The sequence below is a fragment of the Apiospora kogelbergensis genome (genome assembly GCF_038363985.1).
Source record: "Apiospora kogelbergensis strain CBS 113332 chromosome Unknown utg000001l_segment0_segment0, whole genome shotgun sequence".
NCBI lineage: Eukaryota > Fungi > Ascomycota > Sordariomycetes > Amphisphaeriales > Apiosporaceae > Apiospora > Apiospora kogelbergensis.
In genome coordinates this window covers 3,535,112-3,560,662 of record NW_027117418.1, presented here as the reverse complement: position 1 = coordinate 3,560,662, position 25,551 = coordinate 3,535,112, and the positions used below count along the sequence as shown (strand labels likewise).

The 25,551-nt window shown below is 55.1% G+C and overlaps 11 protein-coding genes across 11 annotated transcripts; 4 read left to right on the top strand and 7 right to left on the bottom strand.

Moving 5' to 3' along the window:
- Positions 1-820: 820 nt before the first annotated feature.
- PG998_001121 (Integral membrane protein) lies at positions 821-2,765 on the bottom strand (the record flags this gene model as incomplete). Its single annotated transcript, XM_066867939.1, has 5 exons — positions 821-1,711; positions 1,751-2,075; positions 2,138-2,320; positions 2,382-2,494; positions 2,565-2,765. The coding sequence occupies 5 exons, from the start codon at positions 2,763-2,765 to the stop codon at positions 821-823; spliced, it is 1,713 nt and encodes a 570-aa protein (XP_066736354.1).
- A 1,029-nt stretch (positions 2,766-3,794) lies between these two features.
- Positions 3,795-4,424, bottom strand: PG998_001120 (uncharacterized protein; the record flags this gene model as incomplete). The annotated part of the gene is made up of 1 exon (XM_066867938.1): positions 3,795-4,424. The coding sequence occupies one exon, from the start codon at positions 4,422-4,424 to the stop codon at positions 3,795-3,797; it is 630 nt and encodes a 209-aa protein (XP_066736353.1).
- Positions 4,425-5,659: 1,235 nt separating this feature from the next.
- Positions 5,660-6,259, top strand: PG998_001119 (uncharacterized protein; the record flags this gene model as incomplete). The annotated part of the gene is made up of 1 exon (XM_066867937.1): positions 5,660-6,259. One exon carries the CDS (start codon positions 5,660-5,662, stop codon positions 6,257-6,259), a length of 600 nt encoding a protein of 199 aa, XP_066736352.1.
- Positions 6,260-6,563: 304 nt separating this feature from the next.
- On the bottom strand, positions 6,564-8,015 carry PG998_001118 (uncharacterized protein; the record flags this gene model as incomplete). Its single annotated transcript, XM_066867936.1, has 4 exons — positions 6,564-6,726; positions 6,796-7,101; positions 7,164-7,656; positions 7,721-8,015. The coding sequence occupies 4 exons, from the start codon at positions 8,013-8,015 to the stop codon at positions 6,564-6,566; spliced, it is 1,257 nt and encodes a 418-aa protein (XP_066736351.1).
- Positions 8,016-8,943: 928 nt separating this feature from the next.
- Positions 8,944-9,735, top strand: PG998_001117 (60S ribosomal protein uL1; the record flags this gene model as incomplete). The annotated part of the gene is made up of 4 exons (XM_066867935.1): positions 8,944-8,962; positions 9,031-9,182; positions 9,300-9,397; positions 9,471-9,735. 4 exons carry the CDS (start codon positions 8,944-8,946, stop codon positions 9,733-9,735), a joined length of 534 nt encoding a protein of 177 aa, XP_066736350.1.
- A 1,585-nt stretch (positions 9,736-11,320) lies between these two features.
- Positions 11,321-12,539, bottom strand: PG998_001116 (Bcnpy1; the record flags this gene model as incomplete). Its single annotated transcript, XM_066867934.1, has 2 exons — positions 11,321-11,934; positions 12,008-12,539. The coding sequence occupies 2 exons, from the start codon at positions 12,537-12,539 to the stop codon at positions 11,321-11,323; spliced, it is 1,146 nt and encodes a 381-aa protein (XP_066736349.1).
- Positions 12,540-13,186: 647 nt separating this feature from the next.
- PG998_001115 (uncharacterized protein) lies at positions 13,187-15,574 on the top strand (the record flags this gene model as incomplete). The annotated part of the gene is made up of 5 exons (XM_066867933.1): positions 13,187-13,209; positions 13,279-13,555; positions 13,630-14,126; positions 14,178-14,320; positions 14,379-15,574. 5 exons carry the CDS (start codon positions 13,187-13,189, stop codon positions 15,572-15,574), a joined length of 2,136 nt encoding a protein of 711 aa, XP_066736348.1.
- Positions 15,575-17,011: 1,437 nt separating this feature from the next.
- On the bottom strand, positions 17,012-18,703 carry PG998_001114 (uncharacterized protein; the record flags this gene model as incomplete). Its single annotated transcript, XM_066867932.1, has 1 exon — positions 17,012-18,703. The coding sequence occupies one exon, from the start codon at positions 18,701-18,703 to the stop codon at positions 17,012-17,014; it is 1,692 nt and encodes a 563-aa protein (XP_066736347.1).
- Positions 18,704-19,337: 634 nt separating this feature from the next.
- On the bottom strand, positions 19,338-20,255 carry PG998_001113 (uncharacterized protein; the record flags this gene model as incomplete). Its single annotated transcript, XM_066867931.1, has 1 exon — positions 19,338-20,255. The coding sequence occupies one exon, from the start codon at positions 20,253-20,255 to the stop codon at positions 19,338-19,340; it is 918 nt and encodes a 305-aa protein (XP_066736346.1).
- A 236-nt stretch (positions 20,256-20,491) lies between these two features.
- PG998_001112 (uncharacterized protein) lies at positions 20,492-21,241 on the bottom strand (the record flags this gene model as incomplete). Its single annotated transcript, XM_066867930.1, has 1 exon — positions 20,492-21,241. The coding sequence occupies one exon, from the start codon at positions 21,239-21,241 to the stop codon at positions 20,492-20,494; it is 750 nt and encodes a 249-aa protein (XP_066736345.1).
- A 1,621-nt stretch (positions 21,242-22,862) lies between these two features.
- PG998_001111 (uncharacterized protein) lies at positions 22,863-24,982 on the top strand (the record flags this gene model as incomplete). Its single annotated transcript, XM_066867929.1, has 6 exons — positions 22,863-23,060; positions 23,159-23,259; positions 23,344-23,410; positions 23,490-23,567; positions 23,656-24,502; positions 24,612-24,982. 6 exons carry the CDS (start codon positions 22,863-22,865, stop codon positions 24,980-24,982), a joined length of 1,662 nt encoding a protein of 553 aa, XP_066736344.1.
- Between the last annotated feature and the right edge of the window lie 569 nt (positions 24,983-25,551).

Here is a 25,551-nt window from a genome sequence, read left to right as displayed (position 1 = left end):
GAACCAGCCAAGCTGCGCGAGCTTGAGGCTCGCTACTGGCGGCCGTGCGTATTTGGAAGGGGAGGTTTTGAGGATATTGTGTGAGGAGCGTACCAGTCGTTTTCTCCTGCTTGTTATTTCAAATTGCAATTGTTTAGTTATGGGTGGTTTTTTTTAAACCCCTTTGTTTGGGTTGAGACTCAGTCGTCATTAACTGTCATCGAGAAACGGGAAACAGATCCCCAGAGAAGAGGAAGAAGGAAAACGAGATTTGCACCAAGAGGAAACAATATAGAAAGAAAGAAAAAAGAGAAGAAAAAAAGAAAAAGGAAATATCGTTCGCGTATTATGTTTTACTTTCGCCGCCTCGTTACGGGTCACGCGCGCCCGCAACCTTGACCTCGCCTATCTCCCATTTCCATCAAGAGATACGCTGCCACTCGCCATCAATCATATATACAAGACGGCGCAGTACACCATCGGCTGGTATAGCCTTATACAACCATCGCACACGATCACGAGATTTACAAGACCCAAACCAAAGCATTGCGGCATTTTTAAACTCCTAATTCACTACTGTTCATAATGCTATCATGGCATATCTGCCTTATTTGTCAACATCGTTCATAATACGCTTCGAAGATTTAACAAATGGTTCATTCCCTAAACATTTTCGAACAACTCCTACCTCTTCCTTTCCCCCTAAATTCTACCCTGGGATATAAGTTTTCATGGCTACAAGATAAAAGACAGCAAGGAAAAAATCACATCGCTACTCAAAAAATTGAAGAAAAAAAAGACTTTAAGTCCAAGAACAAAAAGAAGGAAGACTGCTGTTGGCTCATGTATTCATGCCATATGGCTTAGAAGTTGTTGGTAACGGTGGTGGATGGTTCATTTCCTCGTCTCCCTTGAACATGATCAGCACCGTCGTCCGGTCATCACGAGGCCCTGTACTGAGACGCGTCTCCTCTCGGCTGAATCGAACGCCGTCTCGCTGCTGTTGAGATGGCGTATCTGGCACGTCAGGATTTTGGGGGACGTCGGCCTCTGTGGTAGGGGCCGAGCCATTGCTACTTTTTCGGAGCGCCAGAGGAGGAGGCACCATGGCTTCTTGCGTCGAATCGTACACGGCCGGATAGAGCGGTGTTGGGATTCCAGAGTCATTGGTGGCGATGGTAGGATGGCCGATGTGCTTCGCGGCAAGTGCCTGGCTTTTTCGGATGCTAGGTAAGGGCTTGTTGACATCCATCGACATTCTGGGCTCGTCGCCGTGGCTAGGCTGGGGGCCAGCCTGAAGAGACGCGCCGCGCTTGTGCACGAATGTTGAAAGCGGCTGGATGGGCGATGGAGGGGTGTTCTGGAGAGATGCGCTGCGCTTGTGTTGTGTGTTCTTGTTTTGATTGTTGGTGCTGATTGTAGGAAGCAGTCGGAGCTCGTCTCCGGGGTCGGACCTCGTGGTATCCTGGAGGGATACACCGCGCGTGTGCTGCTTGATAAAGGCAGGAACCAGTCGAGCAGGTAATGGCGCGGACTTGTCGTCGTATGACCACCGTGAATTGGAACTCTGAGAGTTGGGATCGTTCTTTGCGGACAACGCTGTTTGCTTGCCCGAACGTCGTCGAGCCGCTCCAATGATGGCGGGCAGATTGTGGGTAAAGAAAGGTTTGACGGCGGGAATTGAGGCGCATATCTTCGCAGGGTAAGCCAAGGTCAGCACGTCATGGCGTTTCTAATAGGGGCCGTAGCATGTATGTCAGATGCTGCTTACAATTCCTAGGCCGAGCTCGACGACGCTGGCTATCCAGCTTGCCCATGAGTTCCAAGTCCGGTCGAAGTTGGGATCATTGGTCATGACGGCCGTAAAGTAGACGCGGATGATGCCGGCGATGCAAGCCAAGAAGCCGGCGCTGAAGAGCAAGAGCACAACGATTCGCTGCCTCCACGGCAACTTCAAGCTCATCACGGTCCGCATCGGTAGGAAGACCAGGATGAAGTCGGTAATCGTATTGATGATGCCGGCGGCCTCCAGATGTGCGGCCTCGTCAATGCAGTCCTGACGACTAGCCGACGGTGTCCAGTAGTCTGATACCTGCCTGGGAGAGAGTCAGATAGTAGACGACTTATATGGGGCGCGTTAACCCTCCAGGAGACCTACCTGCACTGGAAGACTGTCACGAAGATGAAGATGAATGCATTCAGGCTGATGATGGCCGATAGTCCTAGAATGACAATGTTCATTTTCTTGTCTGCCGATGCGCTGGTGAGCTTATACAGCATGGCCAGCATGGACAGCTTTGTCAGACTGGTGGCAATGTCGAACAGGACCAAGGTCGCAAGACTGCTGAACGTTAGTAGCGTATACATTGGGCTGGTGATGGGCCGTCCATTGCGAGACGTACCTAGTCTTGAGCGATGTCGAGGTGTTTTCCGGAGGGATATCCCACACATGCCTTCCCCATCCCAACTTCTGCTCACCCACGAGTCCAACGACGGTGAATGCCAGCGCAGGAACCTAAGGCAGCAGTCAGTAAACCTCTACTAGGATTTATGGGCGGTCCCAGGGATAGGCGTGATGTGCGTACATATGCACAGATGATGAGGACATCGTCGAGACCGAACCCGTTGGATATCCACCGGCGAGTATACAGGCGCAGCAGTAGTATGATGGTAACGAGCACTATGATGGTGCCTCCGATACCAAGACCGACAGGCCCTTGCGACTCTGGACTGGCATAGTTCGGTCTGGGCCAGCTCGCGATCACGGATGGAGGAGGTATGATCATGCTGAGCAAGCAAGCAGCAACGGTCTCACATAGGCCAGAGCCCGTCGGAGCAGCCGTGACGGAGTCTGTTAGACGGCGGGTAGACGACGAGCTGGAGATGGGCGCATGAGTAGCGCATCAGCAGAGTTTGGCCGATTGCTGTTCGCCCTGCAGGACGAAAGGCTAATGACGGGTTCGAGACCTTATAGCTGGTGGATGGGCATGTGTAAATGTCTCAGGTATTCAATCAGACTGTCGATCACATTCGGCTTGGTGATGATAGGCAACCCAGGTGCACCGATCATGGCAAATCGTCTGTCGCCGCCATATATGTAAGTATACCAACCAGCCCTTCCCCCATCTCTCCTGGCTCGCGGCAAACGGCTCAGAAGTTTCAAAACAATCCGATGTAGTCATCGTTGCAACACCGGTAGTGTGCGGTGTCACGAACTAGGTAGGGGCTGTGGAGGATTCACCATTGCCCGGAGCCCCCAGAATGTGATATGGCGAGAACGATGCTTTTCCTCCTGCTCTGCATCGCGATGCGATTGGCTACTGGGCAATGGCATATCCCTGCGTCTTGGCCAAACCCCGGGCAGGCGGGGCCTGTGTTTCAACCTCTTTTTCCAACGTGGCATCCTCAGGGCATTGACTTTTGACGATGCTAGCGCAACCGTGGTGCGTGGGAAAGAAACATGCTGCCACCGGCGGGCAGTGACGACGGCCTCGAACCACTGACTTCGGACCCCGGCGAGGTAGCATCGAGGTGGTCAGTGTTGGTCCTCTACTATAAGCTATGTACACATATTCCCCGGGTGTGACATTCTGTTTCACGGTTCGGAACCAACAATGGCAGTTGAGGTGGGGGTGGGACGAGGCCTGCCTGTCGATCACTTCGTCACCCCGTGTGTGCGCTTCACCAACATATCTACACCTGGGTAGCCGACGTCGCTGAGTTGGGCCATCTACTAGAAACCAAACATGTTTGCTTCGGCGCCCGAGCTACGCGCACCACTATATACCACCTCTCCAGCAAAGCTCCCCGAAGCCTCATGTGAACTTGGCCACGAGGGGGTCCGTGGCGTTGTAGAACTGCATGCTGCACACACCACTGCCTCCGCAGCTGAAGGAGAACCCCCGGTCCCTCAGGTCGAAATTGATCCACCCGCTATCGCCCGTATGCACGACCTCCGATCCTGTGTCTTTGTCGTGGTATGTGTGCGTCACCTCGAGACTAAAGTTGCGCATCGAGTCGAACTTGCTGAACCAGAACTTGAAATCCTCGTTTTGGCACTTCGCCGGCTTGGGCGCGCTCGGCTTGGGCACCTCGGGCGGCCGCTCGCCGCTCCACGCACATGGCCCGTACTCGGTCTTGCACTGCGTGTCTTCGTTGGTGGCCGCGTCGCTTACATTGACTTTTCGTGGGCCCGCGTCCTTGGTCAGCCTGTTGGTCTTGGAATGGGGGCGAAGGGGGCGAAAGGGGCAATAAGAGCGTCTTGGGGCAAGGGTTCTCTTACAAGAAAGCCGGCAGTATGGTGAGTTGTCAGGACCCGGTCGTCCACTGGGCGAGAAGCTGTAGACGAAGGGGATAAGAAATGCTTGTCTCGCTTCGCCAACGCCCCTTGGGATAGATAGAGCAGCGCAGGATGCTGCAAGAGTCAAGGCCACGGGGAGAAGCATCTTCGCTGTGCTTGACGGATTGGCAAGGATCGTAACAGTTCACAACACAATTGCTGTGCTGCTGTTTGGAGTGTGAGATGAGGCAGAAGATACCCTCTTACTTATACTCGGCCTGTCTATAGCCACGATCTGCAGTCTTTAGTAAGCGCCATCTCCTGGACCAGGTCCTAGTTCTGGTCACGAGCGGTCACCCTCAGCTCCGACTGCAGGACGCTACTACAGCTGCATATCGATCGAGGGATTTCCAGACGCCGGACCGTTCCGAGTGGTGGGTTCTTTTTGGCTAATATCGCCAGATACGACGCCAAATGCCGCCGCATCTCTAGCACATGCATCTCTGTATTGACCCCAAAATAGCATTGTGCATTTGCTCGATCAACGTAACACCTCACAAAGCATCACAGCCAGTGCTTACTCCAGTACATGTATGTAACGTTCACCTCGTACCCATCCGTCCCCTCTCGGTCGGTGTGGAATGAGTATAAGAAAGAATGTAAGCTACAAGAGGTGACCTCGCAGGGGATGCAATAGTTTGTAGTATGTACCACTTTAGCTCCAGCCCGTCCGATTTGTCAAAATAGGTGCTCACGGTTGATTCGGACGTAGTGAAGAAAAGTGCATACGCCGTATTATTTACACGGGAGCCGACGACCACACCGGGTGTCGAATGACGCTCATATATGTAGTCAGACCCTGTAGAAGGCTCACACCGGTGGCCAGCTTGATGCTCCCCGCAGGAAGGAGACGAGAGGGGTAGGCAAAAGCAAAAAAAAAACATATCGGGGTCTTGCCGGGGATCGAACTGTATCGTTGTTAGTCATCATGTTGTGCAGAACGTTGGGGGGATTTGGCACTCACCCCGGGACCTCTCGCATGACAGCTTCAGGGTGAACCCTAAGCGAGAATTATACCACTAAACCACAAGACCGAAACCCTTGAGATGAACAAAGGCCTGCTAAGCTCGGTATTTGACGCCGAAAAGGATGGTCGTCGCCTACCATGGCAGATGATGAGGGGATCGACATCGCCGTCAGTCCACAATTGCAAAAGCAAGCAATCAATCAAGTGATAATGCACAGACCTCTGCTCTGGATGCTTCGATTGCTTCCCCGTACAGAAAGAAGCTCGGGGCCAGAGCAGAGCGTCTTGATTTCCATCTGCTCCTCGCCACCAGCTTCTTTCCACCTCAGATAATTCGACTAGGATTACTCTCTGCTTCGTCACGCCAATTCGACATGTCGTCATTGCCAGGCATCAACACAAACGACAAGCCCATCACCCACCCCACTCCGGCCGAGGCCTACGAGCTAGCCTGCAACTACGCGGCCCTGCTCCGGGCCCTCTACACGAACCCGCAGTTCCGGTTCCAGGAGACGCCGACGCCGGAGATCGCCAAGGTGTCCAAGGAAACCCATATGGGCCTCTTCTTCGTCACCGACTTCGTCGAGAACACATACGTCAAGCACGTGCTCCCCTACCTGCCCGCGGGGGCCTCTCGACACTGCCGCGCCCTCGCCAACCCGTGGGCCTACGCCGACCCGTCTTACGTCTGGACCTGGGAGTGGGACCCGGAAAGCCAGACCATGTGGGACAAAAAGGGTAGCGACGCCGAAGAAGAGGAAGAAGTTCCTTTCCCCACCTTCCCCGAGAGCGACGCCCGCGAGATGGTCTCCGACATCTGGACCCGCGGCTTTATGGCCCAGAAGATCATCGTCGAGAACGAGACGGACCCCAAGGCGCGCGCCCTGGCCGGTGGTCAGCCCTTCGACTTTGGCCCCGAGGCGCGCGAGCTCGTCAAGAAGGTCGGGATTCCCGAGAAAGGAGTGCCTAAATAGTCGGTTGGCATTGGTCATAAGATCCTCATCTCTGTCGCATCAGTTATCAGAACGGTTCTTGGTTTTTGGAGCCCAGCATGGTTTGTTTTGCATTTGGTTTGATAAATATGAATTACCCATTATCCCGAGTCGTTCCAGCTCATCCTCGAGAAAGAAAGAATGAAAAAGACAAATAAATAAACAAGTACCCGCAAGCTGTTGAGGCTAAGTAAGTCCGCATACTGGGTTCGAATGACTCGCTTGTGACCTTCCACGACTACGGAGACTGGGAGCTCTGGTCAGCGAGGAGAAAAGGAGGCGCTTTCTATCGACCCTTATTACTGTCACTGCGGATGTAGGGCTCTAGAGGGAACACCTCGCGCTCGGGAGTAACACCATCGTACAGCTGTGCCCACCTAGGCTTCAACGCCTCCGGGGTTTCCCACGCATTTTCTGGGTCGCGGAGCCAGAGCCGGAGAAGGTGGCGCCTGAAACACGGCAGTTTAAGCATCACAACAGTCAAGAAATGGGATCAATGCATATGCGCTCCAACTTACTTCTTTTCGGGGCTATTAGAAAACCCATCTCGGGCATGGAATACGGCCAGGTTGTTGACGTACTGCATGTCGCCCTTCTGGAAGTCCGTGTTCACACAGAACTTGTCGCCGAGGAAATGCAGTGTGTCTAATGCCTCGGCCTGCGCCTCGCTAATCGGTGGGATGCCGGGACTACGTGGCAAAGCACCGAATCCAACGAAGTGACGGCGTGCGTACTGAAGGGCAATGCGCTCAGGGCAAGAGCCCGTTGCTGCCGAGTGGAATAGCAGGGGCCTCTCCGTCCATTGCTTATCTGCTTTCTCGAAACTGAAGAGGCCACGCGAACATATGTCAGGGGGCGTTTCGGCGGAATGGTAGCAAAGACTTACACTTCGTAATCCCAGTTTTTCGAAAGCACATGAATCAGGTCGGGCCGCGTGCGCGCAATCTCGTTGTAGACGCGCCACGTGCTGGCCAGCTTGCTGGTGCCCCCGGACGCCGCCGTCTCGAGCGCGAACAATGAGACGATGTCGCCCGAGTCCGTGTGGAAGACCTGCTTGTCCGTTGTGTAGGCTGGGCTGCCGATGGCACCCCCGGCGGCGATCCTGTCGCCTTGAAGATCCTTGATATGGTTGATTACCACGTCGGCGGGTCTACCGTCGAACTTGTGGTCCTGGCGGCCGCGCTGTGTGGCGATGTGCGAAGAGACCCCCGCGTAGATGATGGCGTTCTCCTCGCGCGTGTAGTCGTCAACGCGCAGGCCCCGGAGTACGAAGAAGCCATGACCGGTATGCAGCTCCCGGGACAGGCGCCGCAGCTCGGCGTGGAGACCAGGCAGAGGAAATGTCTCGGGCGAGAGATGACCCAACGGCAGACCTAAGGCTAAGTAGGAGTGGGATGTTAGTAAGTATGTCTGCCTGGTGTACTTGTAGGGGCGGGATCAAACAGGCAAAGTGCTGAACGGCCCAGTCGATCTCGGCCAGTTGGTCCTCGTTCAGCACATAAGTCCAATTATACGTATCAGCCAGCTTGTCTCCCTCCCACACAAGATCCCCCGAGAGCCGGCTCGGGAAGCCCCTGGGGACCGTCCTGGGTAGAGTGTCGGAAGCCAGCCGCCTTGCTGCTCGAGCTTGCCATTTCTGGAAATCCGGAGCATACGCGATGTCGGGCTGGCCTGGGGGAGCAGGCGCGGCCGGTGTGATATCAGCTACGGTGGCAGTTGCAGTGGTAGTAGTGGGCATGACGATCAATAAGACGAACACTTTGCTCCGAAATCGCGTTTACTGTTTGGATATTGTATTCTTGAGGCCCGTCGAGTTCATGGACTCCCAGTTTTTGTTCGTGTTGTACATAGGAGACAGAGGATGAGCAATTGTTGTCTCCAATTGCGTCATCTACCACTGCCTCTCAGGTTCCCCCTCCTTACGCAGGCTGACTGGCCACAGATCTCCAAGAGCTGGGAGAGGCGCCTAGTGGCATCAACCTACCAGCCGTTAGCTACGAGGCATAGCTGGCAGCAAATGCCTATCATTCCCAAAGCGGTAATAGAATTTGCATACGAGCAGATCGCTTGGCAGAAGCAGCATATATAGCATCGATAGAAAAGGAAACAATCCATCTCCATAAATTATCAGATTGCGACTGGCTCATCACTCGGTGGTAATTAGGCAACTGGGCATAGGGCCATGCAGTTTCAACAGTTGCGGGGTGATATCGTTGAAACGGAGACAAGATCGTGGGTGATTCCAGAGTGGGCCATGCCATCTGCGACATGTTCGGGAGGCTTCCGGCTGCCCTGGGATCGAGAACCATTCATGTCTTCGATGCCGGAAGCCATAGGGGCCGGAAATGCTCTCTATCCGTCCAAGTATGTACCTGCACCTGCGGTTCGGTCTGACTCGTAGTGGGGTCGGAACAAAATCAAGCCACAAATGAGCAATATCTGTGAGCAATATGTGAGCAAATGTGAGCAACACCACCGCAGAGCAAGTGTGGCTGACTAAGCCCCACTCCCTCCCACAAGCTCCACCTGGTAAATTATTACCAGAATGAACAAATCCTAAAAAGTTCGTCAAGATTTCCCCTCCAAAATTTGTTAATCTCCATCATCAACCATCGCGAACGCAGTATTCCTCACCATTAGATTGAATCTACTGGAAGACTGTCAATATGTCGAAAATCACAGTCGGTAAGCAGCCATCCTCCCTGAGAGTCAAACTCGATGGTAGCAGCATTTAACATGGTTTTCGCCTTCAGCCGGAGTGCGTACGCACGTTCAGGAGCTCCTTGATTACTCCAACAATGAGAAGAAGCGCAACTTCTTGGAGACCGTCGAGCTCCAGATCGGTCTCAAGAACTACGATCCCCAGCGTGACAAGCGTTTCTCTGGCACCGTCAAGCTGCCCAGCGTTCCCCCGCCCCAACATGGCCATCTGCATTCTCGGTGACCAGCACGATGTAAGCGAACCCGAGCCGAAAACGATACCATCAGAACGTGTGGAAACTGACTCAAGACACTACGATAGATCGATCGTGCCAAGCACGGTGGTGTCGATGCCATGTCCGCCGATGACTTGAAGAAGCTGAACAAGAACAAGAAGCTCATCAAGAAGCTGGCCCGCAAGTACGATGCCTTCATCGCCTCCGAGGCCTTGATCAAGCAGATCCCCCGTCTCTTGGGTCCCGGTCTGTCCAAGGCTGGCAAGTTCCCCCACTCCCGTCTCGCACGCCGATGACCTGAGCGGCAAGATCACCGAGGTCAAGTCCACCGTCAAGTTCCAGCTGAAGAAGGTTCTCTGCATGGGTGTCGCCGTCGGCAACGTCGGCATGGAGACCGAGGAGCTGATCTCCAACATCATGCTGGCCATCAACTACCTCGTCTCCCTGCTGAAGAAGGGCTGGCAGAACGTTGGAAGCCTGGTCATCAAGGCTTCCATGTCTCCTCCTCGCCGCCTGTACTAAGCAGGTCGCTGGGTCGTAGGAGGATGTAGTATTGCTATGGTCAAGAACGCTGGAAAAGAGCAGCAGTCTATCGGATCGGATTAAATTCTAGAGGGTAGATAGCCAATGACAACACGAACCTTCTCGACACATGAATGCTTGCATGTCCCATTTGAGACTGGTCAGACTCGTGGGTTGTTAATGTCTGCTAATGTGCTTATACGTAATACTGTCTTCAATCTGCACCCATAACTTCCTGACGTATATGTAGGTTATGACGGCTGAGGTAAAGGCTCAAATGGCAAGCTCATGTCACGCACAGCATTTTTTTTGATACTGGCATCCGGAAAGACTGACCAAAATTTCGGCTGGGAGACATGACCATTCCATATGCGACGCAATGTTCAGCAAGGTTGTCATAGTGAAATTTCTTGCGCATGGACATGGCATTCTGCGAGCATATTTGCCAGCGATATGGGATGGTGGCGCAAAATGGAAGCCGCACGATATGACAAAACTTTTCACCGTGTCTAGATGCATCGTTTGCAAATGTGCAGAGTCGACGTGGACGCACGCAGGTCCTAGGCAATTACAGCTAGGATCCCGCCAATGCTCACCTATTTCAAGATAAAATTTCTATATAGCGAAATGTCGTAGACACCCCACAGTCACGAACCAGGAAGAGCTGGCGTCGGCGGCTGATTAGGAAGAGCATCTTCTTTACTTGATGAGGCCGGGAACGGAAGGAAAATTATAGAGAATAGAATCAACCCTCAGCAAGCCGCATAGCGGAGCCTCAAATGAATAATTAAATTAAATACATGACGGTATTTAGTCTAACCTCCACTGATGATAAAGAAGGAAAGGAAAAGAGAAAGCCAGAGAGATGGGAAGGAAGACAGATATTTATTCCCCAGCAGAAGGGCCTGGGTGGGGCGCCTGCCATCAGCCAGCTGTGGCTACGATTGGCCACAGGCTTGTGGTGGGCGACCATTCACCATTCTGTGGCATTTTCGCCGGTGGCTGGGCTCCCAACTTGAATACGCGACCCTAATCTGCATCCCAAAGCTGCCTCGAGATGAACACAGCTCGGGTCGGGGGCATCTTGACTAGGCTATTGTCACATTTGTGCCGAGGTATCGCCAATTGCGACGGGGTTCTCTCCGGCCAGTGGACACTATTGCATCATGTCCAGCAAATGGTCCATCTGCAATGATCGACTTTTGGCTGCCCACGCGAGATACAGACGAGGAAAGGAGAGGGAGGGACTGGAAACCCGTCTGGAAACGGAAGGCATAATTTGAGATGGCAATCCAGTCAACTTACAACCCCACAAATATCGAATTCTATAACTGCTATGCGTTCGATGACAGTGTCTACTAGTATATAGATATAGATATAGATATTCCTACTTAAAAGCCCCCAATAAGCCCCGTCCTCTCAAAACGCGCTCAAATGCCGACCATCCAAGCCTATCCCGCTCACAAGTAGCAACGCACTTTAGTCTAAGATAATCCAATACCTCACATCTTAGATACAGCTGCGAGATATCCGCCGCATACCGAATCCAATAATCGGTTGGCAATGGCGGTTTGGGGAGGCAGTCTCAAACCGCCTTCCTTATAGGTAGGGGTGCTGGGCCACCCAAGTCACTAACGCCAGTCGTGAGAGCGTCTCTGACCTCCTCCATGCTGAACCACTTGGCGTCTTCCAGCTCCGGGTCGTTGCCCAAGTCGATTGTCTCACCATTGGGGGTGGCTTGGGCGATGGCGCCGATCATCAGGTTGGCCGGATACGGCCACGGCTGCGAGCTGTGGAGGACGACACGCCCAGCCGTCACGCCGCTCTCTTCCCACACTTCACGACGCACGGCCTCCTCGATCGACTCGCCAGGCTCCAGGAACCCGGCCAGGGTGCTGTACCAGTCCGGAGGGAACCGCTTGTTCCGGCCGAGCAGAATTTTGGTGCCATCGGCCGAGACCACGGCCACAATGATGGTCGGGTCGGTCCGCGGGAAGCAGAGGTTCGAGACGCCGTGCCGGGTCGGGCAATCACCTCGCTCCTTGGGAGGGTTGCCCTCGGGGACCCCCGCGTAGTCCGTCGAAGGGCACCTTCGTTTGTGTCCACTGTTCACGGAGAGTGTGCGCTGCCCGCAGCCGGCGCAGAAGGGGTTACGGGCATTCCAGTCCAGTAGAGCCCGGGCTTGCGCGTAAATAGAGGCTGTGGAAGTGGGACATGTCAGCCTATCATTTCCCTCCTTCTCTCCGTAGTTTTCCGGCATCGTATCACTCACCCTCTGATGCGGTCAACGTCATCATCCTCGCCGACTTGGAAAAGTCCAATCCCTTGGCCTTCACCGCCTCCATGACCTTGTTTGCCTTATCGGCGAGGCCGGCCTTCGGAGTGACGTCAATCGCGAAGTACGGGGCGCCCTTGAACTCCTTGTACTCGAAACCCGTGGCCTTCTTCTCGTCCAGGCCCAAGAACAGGATGACGGGCGAGACGACGTCCGAGTTGAAGCCCTTGGCCCACTCCTCCTCGGTCTCCCGGAAGGGCTCAGCACCCGTTAAGGGCTCGACGTCTGCCTTGGTGACGTAGCCGAGGTTGGCCGCGTCCTTCACCGCGGGTGACAGGTTGTTCATGAGCAGGAAAGAGGCCGTGGGGTGGGAGAAGGCCGAGGCCAGGAAGGCGTGCTCCGACCGCAGAAACGACACCCGGTTCAGGGGGCTACCGGAGAAGTAATTGGCCGTCTCGCGGCCGAATTTACGTGACAACATCGAGTCGTCGGCAGCGATGTTGGGGAGATCAGGGATGGGTGCTGTCATCTTGTGTTATTCCTCCGATGACGTCTTTGCGCAGGGAAACGGCCGCCGGGTAAGATAGCCTGGGGTTCTAAGCAACAAAGACAAAGCCTGGTATGTAGTTGTTGCGAATGGTATGAACGTAGCTCATTTCTAGGTACATTAGATTGAAATGGCAATGCATAGTGGACCACGACGATAACTCCGAAGAGGGTCCCATATTCGGGGGACTCGGTATCTGAGATGGATCTCTCCTCTCTGAGCTTACCCTTGATGACAAATGTCGGCCGAGGATATCTGGGTTGCTTGGCAGTGCCCTTATCTATCTGCATACATATACATACACGCGCATACGGATACATAATCGTGATTGATCGGGAATTACTCCGCAGTCCGGGGTTTTGGGCAGATGGGGGAGGGGCTGCAGCCAATCTCGGCTACGTCATGTGCCATCTGGCGGCCACTGCCGCGCAGTTGATGGACTTCCTTCCCTCTAAGCTCTAAGTGCAGGACAACCAACCCCAGCCTCAAGATACCTTATCTGTACAGCCACATTAGACTTCGGCGCAACAACATCTTAAGTCATCTGCAGGTACACTTGACATAGTTGCCATCCAGCCCAAGTGCCAATCGATTCAGTCCCTGGTGGGATTTGGCCTCATCTCATCAGGATGCGCTCCCTGGCTGAGTCGACGTGAGACTGCCCACTGAAGGAGCAGCTAGCCGAGAGTCGAATATTTCGCTAACATGTGAACTTCCCCAGGGAACGATGGCAAGACACCGTCAAGCATTCCAGTCTGGCCGACTTGCAGCGCGCTGTCAAGTTTAACGGTCCCAGCAGCCCCTGCATTTCAGGCTGCAGGTCGATATGTTGGAAAACCTTCTTGCTTGGCCATGGCTCTGACACAACGAGCTGGACCCATGCGCTCCTGGAGTCGAGAAGCACCTATGCGTCGCTAAGAGACCATTTCCTAAAGTATATCGACCACCCCGAGTATTTGGCCGCCGTGAACACTGACCCTCTGGCCGACGATCCTGATGTATGTCACGCGCCAGTCTTTCTTCGCGCACCCTCACACCATGCCAAGAAGTACATATGCTGAGACTGTCTTAGTCACCATGGAACACAATGAGGCAAGATGAAGTTCTGCGGGCCGAGATCTTGCAAGACGTTCAGCGCCTCCCGGATGAGCCCTTCTACCACGAGCCCCGTGTCCAGGCCATGATCCTGGATGTGCTCTTCATCTACTGCAAGCTGAACCCTGGTGTTGGTGGATATCGTCAGGGGATGCACGAGCTCCTCGCGCCAATCGTCTTTGTTGTCGAAGGAGATGCCATCAACCCGGCCGAGAGAGCCTTCGAGGGACAAGCTGACTTGACTATGATCGAGATGCTGGATGCCTCCTTCACCGAGCATGATGCATTCGCTCTGTTCTCCAAAGTCATGGACCACGCAAAGGTATTCTACGAGGTAGCTGACGATGCGCAAGGCGGACGGTCGAGTATCGTCGAAAAGAGCCAGCACATTCACGAAGTCTTATTGTATAAGGTTGACCCTGACCTGTCCAATCACCTGAAGACTATCGAGATCCTACCCCAGATCTTCCTCATGTAAGTCTGGGCCAACCCCTCCTGATGCGAGGTTATCTGACTTCTCTCAAGCCGGTGGGTTCGACTACTCTTCAGCCGCGAGTTCCCTTTTGACCAGATGCTTGTGCTTTGGGATACCCTTTTTGCCGTTGATCCTTCTTTACAACTTATAGATTTGGTTTGTACTGCCATGATGGTCAGAATTCGATGGGCTCGTAAGTCTGCCATACCGAATAGTTTGCACTGTTCCGTACATTGACCCGTGCCATTCAGTTCTCGATGCCGATTACTCTGTCGCTCTACAGCTCCTATTGAAGTATCCGCCGCCCGAGGGTCCTCACGGGCCGCATACCTTCGTAGATGACGCCGTATATCTTAAAAATCATCTCAGTCCTGCCGGAGGCTCAACACTTATTTTGAAGTACACTGGCAAACCACCAGACTCGCCCAAGGCTTCCTCGAGGCCCAGCACACCAAGCTCTTTAGGCTTAGGCATAAGGCAGAACACTCGAGGGGTGCGGTCTCCTCTATCACCTCAGCGCTTTATCCAGCAACAAGGTGGCGTGGAAGCCTTATTCCAAGGCGCCGCCAAGGGCGTCTTTGAAAGGGGCGAAAAGCTCGGTATTAATCAAGCCGTGCGGGATGCTCTTGGCGAGATACGCCGCAACGTCAGCGAAGCTAGAACAAGTATGAAAGCTGGTCGCGAGCTTTTCTCAGAACCGGGACCTAGCAATACAGTCATGCAAGCTGTGGCCACCATGGACCAGAGGAATAAGCATTTGGCATCACTGTTGGACGAGACCATCACAACGCTCAAAGCATTGGCGACGTCGGATTCTGATGACAGGCAGGCGCAGTCTGAGGCCTTGGAAATAGCAGCCGCTAAAGTCCAGTTTGTCAAGATTTACCTCGAGGATTCGACGATCGCGCTGCCGGAGGATGAAGATCTCCTTCCAGCGCCAAGCCATCCTGAGCCTGAAGTGGGCTTTTTACCACCAGAGCCTCCTACGGATGCGGTCGCGGCGATGGTCATTAGCACGCCCGAGATGGCTGTCGATTCTCCCACCACGGAAAACCCCAATCACACGCCTAAAGCCACATCGGCATCTCCTGCAAAAGATGCCACAAGCAATACCAGCCAGTCAGACCTCATGGATACAGACCCTTTGTCTTCGACCTCCGGAACAGCAACACCTACCCAAGCTACATTACTTCAGCGCCCACCAGCACCTATTCCTACACGCTCAAATCTCGCCCAGTCCTCCTTTTCTTGGATGCTCGAGCCAGACCAGTCAGCATCCTCCAAACCAGATGTATTCGGATCACGGAAGTCGAAGCCTTCGTCTTCCACAGCATCCCCCCTCAGGGAGCCACCGCAAGCGTCCATCAACCAATGCGAATCGAGAGAGAACCGCTTTTCTATTTGGCGAAGTGCCGTTAGACTCAAGTGGGAATGCTGTGCTCTCTGAAGACTTGTTCGGCTTAGAGCCGATACGAAAGGGGAAATAGTCTAGCATACAACTTCTCGGCCATTAATATCTGACTATTGCATATCCCGACGCTTACGTACAAGAGTGCCAGTATCTTGAATGCTGCTTTCGTTTTATCTATGCATCTTTTTGTTATCTGCAGCATCTTTGCGGTTTGACGGGGAATGGGTGGGAATCCTATCTAGCCCCATCTGCTCAAATTTCGCCAGTCACGGCGGACAAGATGCAACATCTATCGATGGACCTGGACAACAATCAGAAAAGAACTCGTATACCGATTAACGTCACCTTCCCAACCTTTCCGCTGGAATGGCGGAATATGTAGCACGCCTGATAGGATTGCGGTAAGCTACAAGTATGTACTCAAAAGTGAAAGCTGGAATCATCTCGATTGCGCCCTCAGGAATACTGGACACTATCTAACGAGTTTCCCAGACGAGGTCGGAAAACGTACATATATAGCGATTCTGGATGCCGTCCTGGATGCACTACCACTGCAAGTCGCGGTAGCTTTCCCCAGCTTTTCTGGGCCTCCTGCTGAACTTGGGATAGAGGTATGGCCTTGCACCATGTCCTCTACCAACCGGGCACTTCGGCCTGCAAACCATTGCCGTAAGCATTGGGCCATGCACTCCTGTGTCCTGCCAAACAACCGATTCGGCGGCCACCATAGCCGCTGCGCCGAGCGTAGACATGGGTCGCCAAGTTGCCAAAGCTTCTGTATTGTTACTGATTTCTTCTCCTTGACCAAGAACGGCAGAGACCCCGAAGAGTGTAGCGACGATGAAACCCACGACGCTGGCGGGCATTGCCAACCTGAAGAGGATGTATTCAGGTGGTTACGTAGAGCCGGCCTAATCCTTTGGTGTGAGTCTCTGTGTCAAATGTCTCTGCGGCTCAACCCCAGATGGCGGCCCTAGTGGTTTGATCTGGGGTGGGCGATGCCATTAGTATGCTCAGCTTGAGTGACAGGGATTTTAGTGATGTCTTGTTATTAGAGTCTTTCTATCAAGCAACAGCTGACGCAGTACGAGACTGGCCATCGGGATTTATATGCATCATACACTTGTCGGAGGGGTTCATATGTTCTAATGTGGAAATTGGTATCAAGCGGTAGAGGCTGTCCGGCTCGATACCGTCTCTAGATATCTTACAGGATGGAGAGAATTCCTCCCTCTATAAACAGAAATGCTCGCTTGCAAAGTGAATAGCTGACTGTAGTCAAAGAAACCCCTAATCAGAAAGTATGAGATGCACTCTTGTTCGAGTCCATAAGCTCATAAACAATATTACCCCATTGCGACCGACGATCAACTGACCGATGTGGTAGACGGGAAGCAAGGGTTCATAAAACAAAACCATGAGCGTAGTCTGCACAACAGCTGGCTTGCTTTATCGTTGCTGGCTCGTTTTGTTTCATGCGACCATCTTCCAAAGCGGCGCCGATGTATCGCTCGGGGTATCTTTCTCATTGCCGAGGTTCAACTCCTTGTTCATGGCCTCGATCCAGTCGTCCTCTGCCCGGATTGCCTCGCGAACCATCTGCTCCATCAGGGCCAACTCGGCCAGCATATCATCAACCATGCTGGTACAGCCATCGAGTATCTTAGCTAGGCTCGAATTTTGGCTGTCGCCGCTGTCAACACTCTCCTCGGTCATCACAGTAGGGCCATTGCCACGATCGGGCGCCGGCCCGAGATGACGCAGCATCCGACGCCACTCCTCCAGCTTCCGCACGAGACTCGGACATTCGTCTCTCCATCGGTTCTCGAGGTCGCCGATAAAGAGCACATCGCCCTTTTCTACGCCGTCGCATCCTCCTCCCAACAGCGAGTTTACGTCCCCTTTCCGACGCGCCTCCATGATACCCTGCAGGCGGCCGGCCCAGTTCTCGAATTCCTCAACAACCCGGGCGTAGCGCCCGCCTGGCTCGCCGAAACGCCAGACGCCGTTGACAACCTGGTCCAGCATCTGCACCTTCTCCTCAAGCCCGCCGACGACCTCGGTGCTGGCCTGGGCGGCGCCCCACCGCACCAGCACAGCGGCGTTGCGGCCCTCGACGCCATCGCGCTCGCGGCCGCCCAGGGCGCGCTCGGCCTGGACCAATTCCTCGAACCGGCTGCCCAGCTTCTGCTGGGCACTTTCGTGCCAGTCAGCCGCTGTGGCCCCCGCATCGCGGTGCAGTAGGGACAGTTGTAGGAGCTCCGTCTGCAGGCGGGCCGTCTCGGCCGAGATGGCGACGTTGGCTGGGAGCTTCGAGGGCGAGGGCGGGGCCAAGAAGGTCGAGGTTAGAGGTTTGGGGGCGTGCGATTTCAGAGGCGAATAGTGCTGCTGGTTATTGTTGAAGACGGGGCGGTTCGGGCCGGCGAGGGATGGCGGCGCTGTAGTGGTTGCGGCGGATGATGTTGAGGCGGAGACCCGGTGGCCCGCGCCGCGTGCCTGCAGTGTCTGGGAGCGGGTCGTGGGTTTCGTAGAGGAGGCCACCGAGGCAGCGGTCGAGACACGAGAGCTCGGCGGCTTGAGTGTGGTGGCGGCGGTGAGACCGGTTGCTGTAGACTTGGCTCGCGCGTGTCCCGCCGTTTTTGACCTGGCCGTGGCGGTGGATATGGACGAGATACCCCCGGAGCTCGACGGCCGTTGGGTCGAGGTCGAAGATTCTCTGCTGGCACTTCTTATGTTGGCGGGTGCAGACGGTGTCTGGCGGGTAGAGGGTGCCCTTCCCAAAGGTTTCGCGGCGGCGGCGGCGGCGGTATTTTCGGCCGTGGTCGGGGTCGGCCGTCTTGTCGCGGCTGGGCCATTCCTGCTGGAGAGGACACCGGGTAACGGCCTGCCAGCTCCGGATATCGGTGGTGTTGAGGTTGTTATTGTTGACGATGCCCTCGTCGGATTTGTCGTTCGAGCCAACCGGGTACTCGCAGAAGTCGAGGCAGTTGTAGTTGCTGAGCGCGTCAAGGGCCTGACCTGTGGGAGTCGGCTGGGCGATGCTTTGCTGGGGTCGTTGGCGGGCGCGGATGGCAACTTGTTTTCCTTCTGGTTCGTAGGGCCGGCATTGACGGGGGCAGGTTTGCGTAGGGATCGAGTGCGACTCAAGCCCGAGGTCGACGACATGGCGAACAACGACACGAAAAGGCTGGTGCGGCCGACATAGAAAAGAGCAGATGGCGTGCCTCGAGTATCGAAGTGAAGTGCAAGGGCGGAAATGTACATGTAAAGAAAGATCGAATGCCAGGGCCCTGGCTGCCCTTGCTGCCCTGGCTGCCCTTGCTGCCCTGGCTGCCCTTGCTGCCCTGCCGATCTCCGCTGTAGCGCTGTAAGTTGGGCGTTACCCCACTGAAGTGCCGGGCCTGAAGGGGGAGGGGAGGGGGCTGGTTTTGGTGCAGGATTCGTTCGCTAAGGGCAGTACACTTTGACACCTTGACACCTTGACATCTACTATTGATTGGTTCCCAGCTGCACCCAGACCCAATGCGTGAAGTATATACATCCTGCTTGCTACTTACTGCCTCTTCTCAGATATACTCGGCTGGCTCTACAATCCACGGCCTGGGGGTTCTGGACACAGTCACACCTCGTTGCTGTACATTTTTATAAGAAACCCCGACAACGTGATTCACTTTCACCGAGGTTCAATTCAGTTCTGGTCGAGTTTGTTCCATTATGATTGGAGAAAAACAAAATGTCATTGGTATCCGTTTCCCCTTAGAAAAACGCCGGGGTTCATAATATAATTGCTTTCCATTCCCTATGCCTGATTACCGGCCTGGGCCTGAAGCATGCCCAGCACCACACGCGTGTCCTTGTGCTTCTCCAGCAGCTCCCGGCAGCGCAGGCACACCCGCACCGAGCAGGTGGTGCAGACGTAGCGAGCCTCCCGGTCCTCCACGTGGCAGGTCGCACACGCGATGGAGTGGGCCTGGTTCTTGGTCCGGTGGAACCCCTGGTGCTCGCCCATGCACTTCATGTGGCACGGTCTCAGGGGCGCCGCGTTGATGACGGGGTACTCGTCCATGATGGGCCGGTCGTGGCGGCGAAACAGCATGATGGCGTCCGTCAGCTGCGACTGCTGCCCGTCTGAGAGCGGCGCCGGCTCGCTGAACGAAATCTCCTCGCCAACCATGCTGAGAGAAGGACGTGTGCGCGGCGCCGGGGCCCCGTGAGGAGCCAGCTGGCGGCGAGACTGGCCAGTACCAGCGGCATTAGAAGTGGGAGAGGGCGAAGGTTCCGGCCGTTGCTCAAATTGCTCCTGCGATCGTTGGTTGTTGAGAATAGGGCCCATGGGAGCATATGACTTCGGCTGTTGCTCGTGGGCGTGAGACATGTCTTGTCGTTGGCGTGGCATTGACTGCCCACCGCGAGGCGAGGCGGGCTGAGTGGGTTGGTCTCGGCTATCAGAGTTTTGCGCAGTGCTCGGACGTCCGGTAACTTGGGATGGACCCTGGCCACGTTGCGAAGAAGGGCGAAGCTCAGGCGATGACAGCGGTGACACAAAATCCGGGTCGCTGGGCGTGGGTGCCTTCTCCACTTCCTCTTGGGGTGCCTTGCTGGCTTCCTCCTTGGGGGCCTCAGGAACAGATGTCGACTTCGGGGGCTGCGGCTCCTTTCTCTTGGTGCTGGCCACACGCTCGGCGGCGGCCTTCACGGAGGCTGCGAATTTCTTCATCTTTGCGTCTTCGTCAAGTTCATCATGTGAGGGTGCAGCAGTCGGGGGCGGCGGAGCTGGGCGGATATTTCGCCCAGGTAGGCCACCTATCGATGATTTTGGGGGTAATGGTGATGCCCGAGTGCTGGCAGAAGATTCACTCTTGGGAGGTAGAGGAGGTCCGGTGACAGTTTGTGAAGCCAATGAGGTTGAACCGGTTGAACCGTGACTGACAGTCAACATGAGGTCAGGCACAGTTATGCTTGCATCTGATTTTGCTGCCCGGCGCTGCCACACTGTTTGCGAACCGTTGACGGGTGCAGGCGATGCAGCTTGCACGTCGTTGGGCTTTGTTGGCGTAGGGGGTTCTGCAAACTGGCGGATGCATACGGAGTTGATGGTGTGGTTTCCGAATCGTTAGGTTTTGTCAACAAAGGAAAGCTCTCCGGGGTGGCTGGTGCTGTCAGCGGAGGAGTATATTGTGAATTAGTAGGCGCCGTTGTGCTTGACGATGGAGCTTGGGCGGCCATAGCTTTCGCAGAGCGAGGGGTCGCCGGCAGCCCGCCACGGGGGTTTGCCGGCAGCCCCAGAGTAGCATTGCCATCCCTTCCTGTATCCTTGGCCGGAACCGGCGGCCGTGATTGTTGCTTTACAGTTTCCACCGGATCGTCGGTATTCGGGGGCTCATCTGCATGCGGGTTGCCTGTATAGTCGCCCATAGTCTCAAAGAACTTGGCCCTCGAGTCTGGCGCAGTATCACGCTCTGGTGAAAGAGACGCTTCACTGTCCTTGGTGGCCACACTCCCCTGCGACGACCTGTGCACAGAGTCCATTGATGTGTTGGTTGCGCTAGAGTACGCAGACAGTATACTCGAGATGGATGACACTCGTTTCAGTTTCCTTGGGGTCGATGCCCCCTTCCCCCGTGCAGAAAAGTCGGGCACGGCTGCTGTTGCTGATGCCGCCGCCGGCTGCTGGCCAACGGCCTTCCTAGGAATGGCGTTCATCTTTTTGGGAGTGGTTGGGAGCTCCTTCTGCGGAGGCGGAAGCGCCGGTAATGGGGGGTGTCCTTTGCCAGGTTGACTCGGGCACCTACACTGCTCTTCCGAGGAGGGAAAGCAGCTGTTGATGACGGCAGTTGTGGTAACGACGGTAGCTTGCGAGGTATCTTGAAGAGGCTTGATTTTGGCGATGGTGATGGCGTGCTCTGTATATTTAAAACATTTTCTATAGCAGGCGGAGGGGCCGGCAGGGCTTTGGAGAAACGAGAGCGACCCGTTCTAGGGGTCTGGAGCGAGGTTGTATCCATTAGAGAGGGTTCGTCTGAAGTAGACAGGCATGAAAGAGGCGAAGTTGGTTGCGTAGTCGGGCCCTTAGACTTTCATGCTGCTCCTGTAATGTCTTCTCGGCAGGGAAAGAAGATGCGTTGCACAGTCCCGCTGTAAAGAACAGATAAAGTAGCCGGTGTTGGATGTTCAAGTTCTCTTACACCAGCGGCCGCCAGAACCCTGCTCCTCTTCCCGCCCTTCTTGCTTTCTGTCTTTCTGTCTTTCTGTCTTTCTGTCTTTCCGGCCTGCTTACCAGTCCTTGGAGGGAACCCAGGCTAATGCAGGTACCGGCGACCGGATGGATGCCATGGACTTGGCCTTAAGTGGGAGCAAGTGGGAGCGAGTGGAGACTTTGTGCTCACACGCCAGGGATCATGAGCCCTGCGAGATATGCGAATAGTCCTCGGGGCCGTCATCATAAGCAACTCCGGGCCAGTCAGAGCTCCTCCTCCCTTGATGATCTGAAACACCCTAGAATACACGTATATCGAGAGACGCGACCGATGGCAAAGTCTAAATTGAATTGGACAGGGGGTGGGCGTCGTCGCGTCATCTTTCCCCAGCGTCGTGGAAGAGGGTTACATGCAGTACATACGCGTTGATGGCATTCCAGTAATATCAGTCGGGCGAGCAAGTCGACAACAGTCCCAGGGTCGGAGAAAATACAACGGGACGATCTTAGTCTTTGCCCAGCTGCTGGAATGAGACAATAACAACAACGGTTCTCGGAAGGGCGGGTCAGAACGGGGCGAGAGTGAGTGAGAAAGAAAAGAAGAAAAAAAAGAGAATTCACAGGGGTAGCCTGCAGCATTGTGCGACAGCAGCATCCTGATCAGACCAAGGAATATGTCGGCTTGTCCAGCCTCGATCCAGGCCCAAGTGCCAAGCCCGGACGCCTGAAAGGTGCACGGCAGTTTGGATAGTAAGCGGGAATCCACTGCGATTATGCGACGAACGTTTTCGCTCCATCTGCCAATACCTTGTGCAGCCCGTTGTTTCGTTCTAATAACGCATATGGAAACCAGGAAATCACCATGTGAATTGCATTGCTGTGTCGGTGCACTCGCCATACTGATCGGCCAGCAAGGTCCCATCGGTGCTTGGCTTGCGCACATTCGTTATCGACGAATGCTCTCGGCGGCTGGGCGGGGAAGCTCCTCCATACGACCCCGGCGTCGGAGCTGTGCGAAAAAGCTCGCCTCCTCCCAGGGCCGATGGACAGACACCATGCCAAAACAACCGACCTCCGAGTCATCGAGGTCTTCTCCGTGTCACGTTACCCCTACAGTGTAACGCAATCATGACTACCTCCGAAAATCTTCCTCGAGTTGTCGTCACCACGGCCTCCGAGACTTCGCCATTGCTGGACGCGGCCGCTTCTGGCGTGTGCGATGCAGCGGACCCGGAGCCGACTCTCGGCGCCGCCGCCAATGCCAATGACGATGAGCCGAAGATCAAAGTGAACATGGCCCAATTGCTTCCGGCTCTGGCCATAGGCGTAAGTCAGCCAGTGTTGCTTCACAGCCCCGGGCTTTCTCGGAGGGAACAGGTCAGCCGGAGTGAGACAGAACTCAATTTTAACTCCCACGTGGGCAGATATTTCTCGTGGCTATGGATCAGACCCTCACTATCGCTACGTATGGCAAGATAGGCAGCGATTTGAATGCTTTGAACAGCACCAGCTGGATCGCAACCTCGTAAGCGCACGCGGAGCTGGAGAACTGGCATCTGGGAGGGAAGCATGCCGCAAGACAGTCCAGCAAGGCTAACCCGTGAGGCAGCTATTTCCTCACTCTCACTACGTTCCAGCCCCTATATGGGCGGCTGAGTGACATCTTCGGTCGAAAGGTACTACCTACTCAATGCCGTTGGTTGTGCATCAAACTCATGAGAGACTTCTTAAAAGTACTCACCGTTGATTCTATAGGAATGTCTGCTCTTCGCGTACACTGTCTTCGGCATTGGCTGCCTAGGCTGTGGTCTGGCCCAGGACATTATTCAACTGGTGAGTTGAAATCGCGCGTTCGGGGAGCCTAACTTTCGTTATGTGCCATATGTGCGAGGAAAGTCGACGGGCTAACTCGGCGCTGCAGTGTATTGCCCGTGGGGTGGCTGGCATGGGCGGCGGCGGTATGAACGCTGTCGTCTCGATACTGGTGACCGACCTCGTCTCGCTGCGCGACCGCGGCGTGTGGCAGGGCTACATCAACGTCGTATTCGCGGCGGGCATCGCCTCGGGGGCCCCCGTCGGCGGGCTCCTGGCCGACTCGATCGGCTGGCGCTGGGCGTTCGCTGGCCAGTTCCCCGTCGCAATACTGGCGTGGATTGCCGTCTTCGCGGTGCTGCAGTCGCCCGATGCCGACGACGACGCGAAACAGCACTGGAAGCAGAAACTCCTGCGCATCGACTTCCTGGGTGCCTTCGCCCTGTCTGCCGCCGCCTTCGTGCTGCTCTTCGGCCTCGACAATGGCGCCAACGAGGGGTGGGGCCGTCCTGTCACCGTCGTGCCGCTCGCGCTGACGCCCGTCTTATTTGCCGTCTTCATCTTCATCGAGGTCAAGGTCGCGACCGACCCCTTCGCACCCGGTCACGTCATCCTGGACCCCCCGCTGCTGGCGGCGTACGGAGCTAACTTCTTCGGTGTCGCGGCCCAGATGGGAGTTATGTTCTTTATCGCCATGTTCTACCAGGCGGCCATGGCGCTCACGGCCACGCAGTCTGGCCTCCTGTTCATGCCCAGCACCGTCCTGGGGCTGACGGGCTCGCTCGGCGGTGGGCTGATCATGAGGAAGACCGGGAAGTACTACGGGCTCACCATCGTCGGGTACACCATTCTGCTTCTGGGTATTATACCCTTGGTGCTATTTACGGGAGCCTTGACTCCATCCGTGATCGGCACTGTGATCGGGATGTCGGTTCTTGCCCTAGGAGCAAGTATATGTAAGTTGCGCCCAGCCCCCTTTTCCACAAAATGACTCTGCGAGATGTCTACCCCGTGTGTTGCTTGCCAAAGTCGTATGACGCTAACATGGGAAACCCTCAACACCAGCCATCACCACGACACTCATTGCTATCATCGCCAACTGCGCCCCGGAGGACATGGCCATGGCCGTGGCCTGTTCCTACCTGTTCCGCTCGCTCGGCACCACCATTGGCATCAGCCTGTCCACGGCGGTGCTGCAGCAGGTCCTACGCACGGAGCTGGCGGTACGGCTGCAGGACGGCGGGCGCGCCGCCGAGATCGAGGAGCACGTTCGCCAGAGCCTCGACTACATCCGGACCCTGCCGCCGCGGACCGCCCAGACCGTCCGCGACTGCTACGCCGTGGCGACCACGTGGGCGTTCTTGCCCATAGCTCTGCTGGCTGGCTTGTGTCTCATCTCTACTGTCTTCATCCGCGAGAAGAAGCTGGAACGATAGCCCCCTGAACCAGCTCGGTTGCATTGCGACATCGCCGTGACGGAAAATTATGTGCAATGTATCCTAGCTACCGGGAAACGTTACTCATATGAAAAGGCATGATGCAGAGCTGCTAGTGGAATACCTGCGTTGCGATTCATAGTCCAAGTGCAATGCAGCCTAACGGTATCAAATCCAGTAACATCATGGTCGGTGGGTGCGATGGTAGAACCAAATCATGGGGTAAATCTTTATTTCTATCATAATCTCATAAGGCCATGCCAACGTCTCCATAAATGCGAAGTAAAATCAACCGGGCAGACCATTGCCGGCTGCGTTTTGATTTCCCGTCTAAAGTATTAAAAAAAACCAAAGCCACCGCCGTGATCCTCAAGGGAAGAGAACCAAAAGAGAGTCTAGAATCCATGTACGCGAGAGGTGTGAAAGCCAACTATCACGAGCAACTTCATGAAGCTCGAGGTAGCCAGCCCAGAGTAACTTCAGCAGTGCGAAATTGCTCCGATGCAGGTGTGTCAACGGGTGAGGTCGACATGAGTACTTGCACTACCTCCCAAGTAGATATATCTCAT